Source organism: Astatotilapia calliptera, chromosome 1 (assembly GCF_964374335.1).
Source record: "Astatotilapia calliptera chromosome 1, fAstCal68.1, whole genome shotgun sequence".
Lineage (NCBI taxonomy): Eukaryota > Metazoa > Chordata > Actinopteri > Cichliformes > Cichlidae > Astatotilapia > Astatotilapia calliptera.
In genome coordinates, this window is record NC_137422.1 from 33,870,503 (window position 1) to 33,881,846 (window position 11,344).

Below are 11,344 nucleotides of genomic sequence, written 5' to 3' on the forward strand. Positions count from 1 at the left end.
TTGTTATGGTCATTACAATATAATGTTTAAGCGCATAATTTACCAAAACATTAGAGTTCTGTGAAAAAAACAAGTGTTACAGTTTTACCCTGTGGCTGTATTCTGAAAAGAACTAAAACAGCACTGGACTGGCCTTGGCTGCTGTTTTAAAACTAAAAGGACAAATTCTCTCTCTTTAAAATGTTAAACATGTTCTACAAAAAAAGATCTTTAATATTGACAAAGGATTATGTTTGATGCAATAAAAGCTGCAAAGTCTAACCTCTGCTTTCCTTTATTCGTGTGCTTTACCAATTAGATATGCTACAAGCCCAAAAGCCAGGCATTTCTTAAACAGATGTACAAGAGTATGTTTAAGCACTGCTCAAGATGGGTGTCAAATGACCCAGACTTAACCTCGTATGTGTACCTGAGGTTATTTAATCTTTATATCTGTCTTATCCATCAGTTAAGGCCACAGCACACAGACAAGATCTCACAATACACATCTGTTTGACAGGATATTAACTCTGGAGGCTGGTATTTCCATTAGCTCAGACAAATGACAGATAGTCAGTTGTTTTGACTGTTGCCTGGATACTTCAGGTGAGTATGTTAAATGAGTTCGTACGTATGAACATTCATCAGTAAGCCTACGGACAGGTGGCATACCGTAGTCCTTACATCAAGCTACACATCAGTTTAAATACGTCATGGGTCAGGGAGCTGAAGGTGTAACACAGTGTGAACATGCAGTTAACTGTGAAATGTGTGACCTCAGGGTTAGGTGAAGCTACTGACTTTGAGCGGCATTTATTACTTCTTCAACAACACTTTACAGGTATTTAGTCATCTCTGTGTTTTAAACTGAGGTTTAGGTTTGCTTTTTTTCTTTTTTTTTTGCCTGTCCCGTTTGGATCTTTAGCCATCAGAATTGTTGTCTGAAGGCCAAGAAAGATGCCAAGCGGCTTTACTTTACCATTTGGATCATCATGGCCTTGCCATATTGGTCCATATGTTACGTTTTGGTGTTGTCGGTGTGTTGCTTTTGGCGTGACTGTTATGTGTTTCCTGTTTTACTTTGAAAGTCTGTGTTATCTTAGTGTTTTCAGTTTACGTTTCCCTGTCTCGTCAGGTCTAATTTGCCCCAGCTGTGTTTCCCTCCTGTTGTCCATTCCCTGATTGCCCTTCTATGTATTTAAGCCTTGTGTTTCAGTGTGTCATGGTCGCGATCTTCCCCCCCGTTGTAAATAGTTTGACGTCTGGTGTTTGGTGATGTAAATAAATGTGGTATTTTGCTTTAAATCTCGTTTTGGGATTATTTTTATTTTCCTTATTTTTATTTTCCTGCGTTGCACCCCGGTTGCCTAGGCCGGGGTGTAACATATGGGGGCTCGTCCGGGATCGCTGGAGGGTCCGAAGGAGGGACAGCTTCGGCCTTCTGTCTTCGCTGGAGGATCCGAGGGACCGCTCCAGCCTTCTGCAGCTGGTGGGCTGCGTGTCCGTGTGTGCAGCTGGTGGGCTGCGTGTCCGTGTGTGCAGCTGGTGGGCTGCGTGTCCGTGTGTGCAGCTGGTGGGCTGCGTGTCCGTGTGTGCAGCTGGTGGGCTGCTCATCCGCCTTCGCTGGAGCGTCCGAGGGACCGCTCCAGCCTTCATCCGCCTTCACTGGATGGTCCGTGGGACCGCTCCAGCCTTCGTCGTCCGCTGGAGGGTCGGTGGGGCCGCTCCAGCCGTCATCAGCTTCGTCTGCCTTCGCTTCAGCCATCCGCCTTCGCTGGAGCGTCCGAGGGACCGCTCCAGCCTTCATCCGCCTCTGCTGGAGGGTCCGGGGGACCGCACCAGCCTTCGTCGTCTGCTGGAGGGTCCGTGGGACCGCTCCAGCCTCCATCAGCTTCGTCTGCCTTCATCCGCCTTCGCTGGGGGGAGGGTCCGTGGGACCGCCCCAGCCTTTGTCGTCGCTGGAGGGTCCGTGGGACCGCTCCAGCCTTCATCCGCCTTCGCTGGAGGGTCCGTGGGACCGCTCCAGCCTTCGTCGTCTGCTGGAGGGTCAGTGGGACCGCTCCAGCCTTCATCAGCTTCGTCTGCCTTCGCTGAGGGGAGGGTCCGTGGGACCGCCCCAGCCTTTGTCGTCGCTGGAGGGTCCGTGGGACCGCTCCAGCCTTCATCCGCCTTCGCTGGAGGGTCCGTGGGACTGCTCCAGCCTTCGTCGTCTGCTGGAGGGTCAGTGGGACCGCTCCAGCCTTCATCGGCTTCGTCTGTCTGGATCAAACTTTTCACTTGGTGTTAAATGTTTGATTTTTGGGTGGGGGGAACTGTTACGTTTTGGTGTTGTCGGTGTGTTGCTTTTGGCGTGACTGTTATGTGTTTCCTGTTTTACTTTGAAAGTCTGTGTTATCTTAGTGTTTTCAGTTTACGTTTCCCTGTCTCGTCAGGTCTAATTTGCCCCAGCTGTGTTTCCCTCCTGTTGTCCATTCCCTGATTGCCCTTCTATGTATTTAAGCCTTGTGTTTCAGTGTGTCATGGTCGCGATCTTCCCCCCCGTTGTAAATAGTTTGACGTCTGGTGTTTGGTGATGTAAATAAATGTGGTATTTTGCTTTAAATCTCGTTTTGGGATTATTTTTATTTTCCTTATTTTTATTTTCCTGCGTTGCACCCCGGTTGCCTAGGCCGGGGTGTAACACCATATGATTGACCTTTATTGTAATTATGTATTTATTTGATTAAATTTTTGGTTGTTACAGACGGGACAGACATGACTGGCGGATAGGACAGGGAGAAAAAAATGAAAGAAAGAGAGGGAGAGAAAAAAAATAGAGGGGAAAAGAAATGGTGAGAAAGGGGGGGAAGAAAAGAAATGGCCAGCACCTCCTCCCAGCCCCTCAGCCCTGACGGTTCACAGAACAGGGGTGAGTGGAGACCCCAAACCTCCCTCCGCCCGCTCATATGTAGTGTTGCTGGGTGTTGTTCTAAAGTGCATTTAAAACACAGGAGGGCATGGTGCTTCCTGCCAGAGAGCAGCAGGCTCCTCCCGAAAACCCTCAGTGCATTTAAAATTGAGGGTAGGGCACCAGCACCAGAGGTGGGTTTGAATACACAGACCATCCTGTGGATGCTGTATAACGTGTCCACCCCCAAGGCCCTATATGTATGTGTTATGAGAGTATGAGTAATGCAGATGTCTAGGTTGTGGATGGTGTAACACAGTGTGAACATGCAGTTAACTGTGAAATGTATGACCTCAGGGTGTTAGGTGAAGCTACTGACTTTGAGCAGCATTTATTACTTCTTCAACAACACTTTACAGGTATTCAGTCATTTGTGTATGTGACATACATACACAAAAGAAGCAAAAAATAATCCTAATATTGACAGCGCTAAACCCCTGCTTTAGTTTTTACGGGGGATTAATTGAGTACTGTCAGTCTCAAAGTCTGAAACGTTTGTCTCTGTCAAGAGATTTCATGGCTCAAGCCTTTTGACTTAATCATGTCGCCCTCAGGATGAACTGTTAGCGGCCTCTCAGCTTTTCATCAAGTGGCATCATTAACTCAAAATTTTTAATAGTAAAAAGTCAGACTTAGGATTAGAATATTTTTTATCTACCTGCAAATTAGGAGAGTGCAAGGGCAAGACCATTACAGTGACGGTAGCCCAAATCAATACTGACTGCAAAATTGACATATGTGAGGAAATTTTGCCCTTTTTGCTCAGTTAAAGACAGTAGAGACACAGTGTCCTTGTTATATGCTATCTGTTATTCTGGGGTAAATATGCATTTAATTCTAAAATAAAGTGAAAATTAATTTATTTGTAGCTCTGGCTCTATATACCACTACAATAGATTTTAAAATCAAATCAGTTATATGACAATGAAGCCATGAGCTTTGAGCTTTATTTCAAGGGGTTTAACAAAAACTCTGCATTAACTGTAACTGTCCAAAGTTTTGAATTAGTGTTTTATAGGATTCCACTGTAATTTTAAATATGAGGCCCAAACAGATGCCAGTGCAAGTGAAGGTGCCATCATGATATTGAAAGAGCAAAATAAGCCTCAGAGAGAGAACAAAAAACTGTAGGACTAGCCAGATCAAAAATCTGGTATATTGTTAAAAAGAAGGAGTGCTTTGGCCAACTCAGTACTAAAGTACACAATGACCATTATTTTCATGGTTAAGAAAAATTATTTTACAACTAGTCAATTAGTCGATACTCTCAAGGTAAATAAATGGGATCAGTCACCTGATCTCAATCTAACAGAGTATGCTTTTCAGTTATGAAATATAAAAAAGTAGCAACTGAGGGCAGCTGCAGAAAAGGCCTGGCAAAGAATCTCCAGAAGGGAAACACAGCATTTCATGATGTCCATGGGCTCTAGACCTCAGGTGGTCACTGACTAAAAAGGATTTTCATCCAAGTATTAAAAACAATATATACAATCCTTACAGACAGTCATCTCGTTCTCGTCTCTAACAAAAACTAATATGTCAGGATGTACAATCCTAACATATTAGTTTCCTGCTTATATGTTTTGCATTTTAAAGAGAAAAAAAGTCATACTGCTTGTATATACAATCCTTACAGGTAATACAAAGTTATATGACAACTCTGAATTAAAGCAGAAACTCTACATTTTGATCATATATCGACTGTCTGATTGACTGTCAACTATGGTGGTGTACAGAGGCAAAACTACAAGAAATTTTGTCTTTGTCCCGCAGATTATGAACCTAACCATATATACAGTTTATGTATGCTCACACTGCTCATAAATGTAACCTACCCTCATTAAAAGGTTCCCACTCGTACAGTCTGCCCATGAAAGGCTGGTTGTTGTAAGATGAACACTGGACAGCCCGGATGTGCCTGCTGGATGGGGGACAGGCCTGTGGAAGGACCAGTGAAATACAAACATGCATTTATTTTCCATGAAAACACCAAGTCCGACAGGTAAATCCCTTTGTAACTACAACCGCGTCTCACTGTCACGCTCTGTAGCCACTGATTTACTGATTGCTACAGTGAGCCTTCACTGTTTTAACTGTTTCCACTCCTCCACTTGTAGCGCTGTCTTTTTAACAAAAGCACTTAGATTCCAAGCATATATGAAGGCTCCAGAGTGAAACCCAACCTCCTTTAAGTCTCCATACATTATATCATTTGTCTAAACAAGACTGGTCTGCTTTACTTTACTTGAATATCTGTCATCACACAACATAGAGATAATGTGCAGAACCAGAGGTTGTTTCAATTCATTTTAATGCACAGAATCAATTCAATAACCTAGAAGATTATCCACATACTCATGCATTTAAGCTGGTGTTAAACTCGTGAAGGTGCTGTATGAGTTATTAAGATTATGGGTTTTTCCCTAGTAATTTAAATAAGGTTTAATGTTTGATTCAAACACACAGACAAGTGCAGCTCTCTGGTGAGCTCTGCTATAAAACATCCACTCATAAGTTCAGTATCTCAATCAAAAACTTTACAAAAATAGATTCTGAGATGGTTTTGAAGATTGGTTTCAAGTTTGAGCGGTGGACATGTGGCTCTGGAAAAGTATAAACTATTCACACCCAAAGCTAATGAGTCCACTACAGTGCAATAAATAGCATAGGCTTTCCAGTTTCTAATTAATATTAGGTGTTCTTGTTCAATTCTTCAACTCAGTCATTGACAATTTGACTAATAAACTCTAAACACATTTGAACCAGGTCTAATTATCCAAATTAAACTGTTATGGTAGTAGAGGACACATCTACTACATGTCTAAACAGTATAGGGCTTCAAAGTTAAAACTAATGGTTTATAATTTGAATGCTAGCTTTTCCTTTGCACACACAAACAAAAGGAGCATTAAAAATAATGAAATCCAGATTACTAACAAACCAGTCTGAGAATACAAACAAAACGCAGACTTGCATACATTACTGTTGCAGATCCTGTAGCGAGCATGCTCCCCAGCACAGAAGGAAGAAGGCAGAGGGTTGTAAGGTCTCACTTGATGCTGCTTAGGATTGGACATGTGGCTGCCTGTATGGTGCTCCTGTTGGACCTCAGCCTTGTTGGCTGAACTAGGCTGGTAAAGGGGAGCCCAGACTTGGTTATTTCTGGGATGCTGTGTCCTGGCATTAATGTCGGGTCTGCTGTAGAGATGGAGATTGCTGGAAGCATTAGGGTTGTTTAACCTGTGGCTACCATGGCCTCTAGCTGTGGGGTGGTGGGAATTAGCTGCAGCAGAGCGTCTGTGTCTGTGTGGGCGAGGGATCTTAGAGCCCTGGCCTGTATCCGTCTGCAGTGAAGTAACATAGGGCGCCCTTCCATAGCCATACTTCCCTGGGATAATGTTTGTTACCCTCCTGAAAACACAAACATATTAACACTTAGTGTGCAAGTGTAGTTATCACTTCATCTCTAGGCTACACATGTCCCTATCGAATACCACAGAACTGAATCCAGTCTGCTACCGTATTTCTACCGACAATGTTTTAAACTTGAATCAATATCTTTTTTTATTGGAAAGGTTTAGGTTTAGCGAAATGCCATCTTTTATTGAAGAAAATGTCAAGGCCCGTCTTCTGAACTACAACTTTTGTGATGCACCAGGATCTCATGGGCAGAATTCTGGGAGCTTTTGTTGTTATTTGGCTCCTTCGATTCCAACTCAAACAACCCCCCATTACTCAGCTGTCAGTGCTATTTGTTTAAAGGCAACCACAACAGGAAGGAGGTCACAAAGCTGCCAAGCACAAGCCGGGCTTTTGATTCCAACCATAAAAGACTAGTTTCCACTGCAGGGCAGTCAGATGTGCCCACAATGATGGCTCCAAACAGTCACTTTTAGGCTGCGCTGCTCAGCATGCAGCACAGCCATACATGACTCACTGAAAAAGCACAGAAGCTGAAATACTTTTATTTAAAAAAGGCTCATTGTGCCTTATAACACATCAACATAGTCGCATAAAATGCATAGATATAGAAATATGAATTGCAATATTTGTTCAAATGTTAAACATTTTGTAATTTTCAGATAAAAAGTTTAGTAGTTTAAGTAGTCGCAGGGTCATGAATTCTGACAGTAACCTGGTCATAAGTCATAGCAGACTGCCCTTTTAACTAGTGTGTGGTTGTGGAAAAGGGGGTAGGGGAGGTTGTATACAGAAGACACAGAGGGGAAAGGATGATGTTCATTTCGTATAATGGTCTTGACCGATAACGTTGCCAAACAGTTATGAGTTGACTGAAATTAAGTAAAACATCCTCATTCACTCCAACATATTTACATAGTGTGTCTAACCATCAGTGTCACAGAGTATGTCACAGTCAAGCAAGATGAAATATGGAAAATAATTTTTGACATTGTACTTTTTGTCAGGATAGCTCAACCTGTGCCAGATGCTACATTAGTCATCTTCCACCATGACACGCTATATGGACTAAAAGCAGTAATTGCTGGGCCCAACTTCTTTTCATTTGCAATGCCCCTGTCTGTTGGGTCAGATTGCTATTGTGCTGGCAATCCTACAATTAATCCCATGTCTCTGTGCAGAATAATATCTGCTAAAAGTGTGTACCTGCGCCCACCAGGCCTGTTCTCCTTCTCTTTTCTCAGCTCTCCACGGCTGCTGCTGTTGTAGGGTCTGACTGTGCTGCGGTGCAGAGGAACTGTAGGCCGAAGAGCTGAAACTATATGGCCTGGTTGATGAGGCTGAACACCAGCCCCTCTGGAGGGGTACTGAGATGGAGCGTACACGGGTAGGCACGGCCTAGTCTGTTCTTGTACTCCTTTTCCACAGGTCCGGGAGCAAGCTGACCAGGGACCCCAGACACCCCAAGATCCCTGAATTTCTCCATGCTCTGCCCTAACTTCCTCGTGGTGCTCTGCCCTCTGAGGAACCTGCATGGAAATGAAACATCAATTAAGGGCATCACAAAGTGCAAAGAAGTGGAAAAGTGCTGCAAGATCTGAATGTCAAAGATTTGTGGAAAGCCTCAGCAAGACTTTAATCTTTAAAGATAATGGCTTTGAATAAAAGCTTACATTGGGGACCTCATCACATCACCACAACTATCCTGCCTCTCTGCCCCCCACCAGTGCTCATGAAATAGACCTCTGTTCATGGGAATAAAGGCCTGATTTGGCTGATTAGTGGGTGTCTGTTTGTGGTCTATCCCCTATTGGCTACCTGTGCTTCTCACTATTGACTGTGTCGCTGTGCCAGGGACATATTAGCAGCGATCACTCTCTGCTCTCTGTTTGAGGAATTTGCCAGCAGGAGTCCTTTTCCAAGCTGCCTTTATCCGCAAAGTTGCGTGGAAATCCTGTCTTTAAGGAGTGCTTTGTCGCCTTTCACAACAACCTCTCTGGGCAAACACATGGCTGTAGTAAAAGCTCAGCTGCCTTTGACTTTTAGTGGATGGAAAGAGAATACAAAAGCAGTAGGGAGAGTTGGCAGGGAGCTTCTTCTGCTGTCAGTCAGCCTGTGCAGCTATTCAGGGAAGCCCTGGACCACCCCTCCGCCTCTTCTGCAGCTTTGGCTTTTGTAACCCAAAGCCACTGTCATCTCTGGGTCACCCAAAGGTCACACAGCTGGACCCCCAGTAGAAACACACGGAGGCAATTCACACACACACCCTTCTTTCTGACAGTTCTGTTGGTCAGCCATCTTCCATTACTTGTGTCTCTGCGGGGGTCAAGAGGTGGATTGCTGACAACTAAAATCAGCCCTCTTTGTTTGGCTAAGGCCGACAGATGTTTTCACTTTCCGTCTCTACAAGTACAGATTATCACCGTGGTCAGGTTACCCCTGGGAATACTCTTATTCACTGTTTTGGGTGGCATTTGGCTGTGCTGGTGAGAAACAATCATGCATGCCATCTTTGGAGATGAGCATTCCTGTCTCTTTTTCCAACCAAGCAATTAGACTAAAAGATAAAACACCAAAAAGAAAAATTCCAGGAAACATTTGATGGAGGTCTACCATCATGAGAATTAGGACATCAAGAAAATCACACATGTTAGAACACTGACATATTTTTTCTAGTAGCTCCATCTCCCATGCTCACCTTTCTGTGGTCTGTTGTGTGCTGGCTGCCCAGGGGATCTGACCAAAGTAACAATAGCAGCATAGACAGTCTGTAGGAACCAGAGAGAAGTAATTACTGGTCATATTTACAGCTTTACTCCAACTGGTTTATTGGCTTACAATATAAATTATGATTTGCTGATACTACTATTGAAATATTGCTGAAATACTGACATACTGTTATTCAGCTTCTATTAAGGATAATCAGAGAATGAGTCAGTCTCACAAAAAATGGGAACACAGACATAAATCTGAGGTTAACCACAAATGAATGCACCCGATATTAATTTACCTGACAGTCCAGACACAGCCTCCTTTCATACTTCCTGGTTTCTTAAAGCTGTACACTTAAATGTAAAAAGAGAAGTTGACATTAGCATGCACCTGAGTGGTGGTGACATTTTCAGCTCTGATGTGAGGCTACAGTCCAGAAGCTTCGGAGAGTTGGATTCTGTCTAATCACGGTCCATCTACAGAACAGACTCAGTTTACCTTTTTAGCTTGGCATATATTCAAAGGAAACGTTGATTCTATCAAAACTGGTACCTTTTTTTCCTACCACTTCACTCTAGAATCCATTTGAAAAAGACTTTTACCCACCTGACCCTGTGATGACCTCTTAACTTCTGGAATCTAAAAACTGCATCACCGCTGACAGCAGGTTTGAGTTGCGGTCAGAGAAAAGCTTTCACCTGTCACCCCTTACCCTATAACCTAGGCCTTCTTTGCACATTTCCTACATGAATTTTATTGACACAAATGAAATGGTCAAAAAGACCTGAGAACTGCCACTTAGCAAACACCGGGAAAACACTGAAAGGTGAATGGGGGTGGTAGATAATTAGTTGTGCTGAATATCATAGAGTTTAACCTCAGAGCACACTGGATAGAATAATGCTTTTTGAAGGTCGCCCAGCAGACAGTAACGTTTGATTAATTACTGCGATTCTTCCCTCAGAACGCAGGACGCCACTTCCCGTAATACACATTCACTTTACTTGCTGTGAGGATTCATTTATTATAGTTAAAGAAAAATAACAAGAAATGATAACAGTATGACAGAAAGGCCTATAGCATCATCTCCACCTACCTGTACTTTTAGTTACTGACGCGTGTATGGTGAAGTTATTTGCTGCCTCACTGTAAGCTCTAAGTAGTAGGTCCTATCAACGCGCAATCCTCATGGTCGAAACATTAATCCAGGTAGAAATGCAGGGCTTCCCTCTAGAAACCTGCTGCTGAGCCATGTAAATCAGTTAATCCGTACCAGAGTTGTGAAACAAATCCAGGCAGAGTGTAAACTCCAGACTCTAATCATCACGGTGACTCCGGTGGTTCTACTTTTACGCACAAAGCCACTGAATGACAGAAAGCTGGAAACTGACACAACCCACAGAATGCGCCCTCTGCTGCGCCCCCTGCCGCTATGACTACGTTGTCTGACTGTGTGTGTTTGTGTCTCGTGTAAATATTGAGGTGTGCGCCTCCTTTCCAATTCCGCGAAAGGTGGTGGTGAGCTTGGATGTATTTATGTGTAAAGTGAGAGGGAAGTGGGGGGTTTATGTTCCTCTCCAAAGTCTTTTCGACACTCCTCTCGCCGTGAGCTGCAGGTCCTTAATCAAGTCAAAGCTACTCCCATGTCTCTGACAGAGGTCACAAAAAGGATCTAAGTGCTGAAAAACTGAAATGCTAGTGTATTAGCTGCATTTAGCTTTTGTTCTCTAACACTGCATACATACAACGCCGCAAGGACGCCAGTAACTCATATTTGTGAGGGTTATTTTGAAATACAACTTTCAAAATATTGCTCGAGTCTTTGTAAAACTTGCAATAGTTTTAATCAGCAGCAATTAAAAACAAACTCAATATATAAAATAACAAAACAGCAAAGTTAAAGGGCAGTTTTATCAAAATAATGTTTCCCCTTCTTGCCACAAATAAAATACAGCCAGGACTTATTAGATAATCTAGTTCATGCCTCTGTAACATGATCATTTTTTATCTAACTTCTACAAAATGACATAGAGTCATTGAAGAAACTGTTCTGAAAGAAATGCAATTTGCACAGTTTTGTTTGCATGGATTTATTGTTTGGTCATCCAATAAACCAACTCATAGTGCTATATGTACAGCTTCACCTATACTGTTTCAATACTGGGAAAATGCAGAAAACCACAAAACAGTGAATTTAAACTATAATTCACAAGAATTGTCTTGATTTTTTCCAGGATGTCTCAAAGGAGCAGACTTCATTAAGTGGGATTGGTACTCAGATGCAGC

The 11,344-nt window shown here is 43.1% G+C and overlaps 2 protein-coding genes across 2 annotated transcripts in view; one reads left to right on the plus strand and one right to left on the minus strand.

Annotated features, from left to right (window-relative positions):
• thsd4 (thrombospondin type 1 domain containing 4) overlaps positions 1-10,522 on the minus strand; it is a 52,168-nt gene extending 41,646 nt beyond the window's left edge. Inside the window, exons 1-6 of the mRNA XM_026174211.2 lie at positions 10,155-10,522; positions 9,357-9,411; positions 9,045-9,114; positions 7,553-7,875; positions 5,905-6,337; positions 4,762-4,864 (exon numbers count right to left, since the gene is read on the minus strand). Of these exons, the coding sequence (XP_026029996.1) occupies positions 4,762-4,864; positions 5,905-6,337; positions 7,553-7,875; positions 9,045-9,114; positions 9,357-9,385 (958 nt within the window). The 5' untranslated portion in view covers positions 9,386-9,411; positions 10,155-10,522. The remainder of the gene's footprint in view (positions 1-4,761; positions 4,865-5,904; positions 6,338-7,552; positions 7,876-9,044; positions 9,115-9,356; positions 9,412-10,154) is intronic.
• Positions 991-2,581, plus strand: LOC145428195 (uncharacterized). Its single transcript, XM_080299997.1, has 2 exons — positions 991-1,561; positions 1,741-2,581. The coding sequence occupies exons 1-2, from the start codon at positions 1,366-1,368 to the stop codon at positions 2,331-2,333; spliced, it is 789 nt and encodes a 262-aa protein (XP_080156123.1). The 5' UTR covers positions 991-1,365; the 3' UTR covers positions 2,334-2,581.
• Positions 10,523-11,344: the final 822 nt, after the last annotated feature.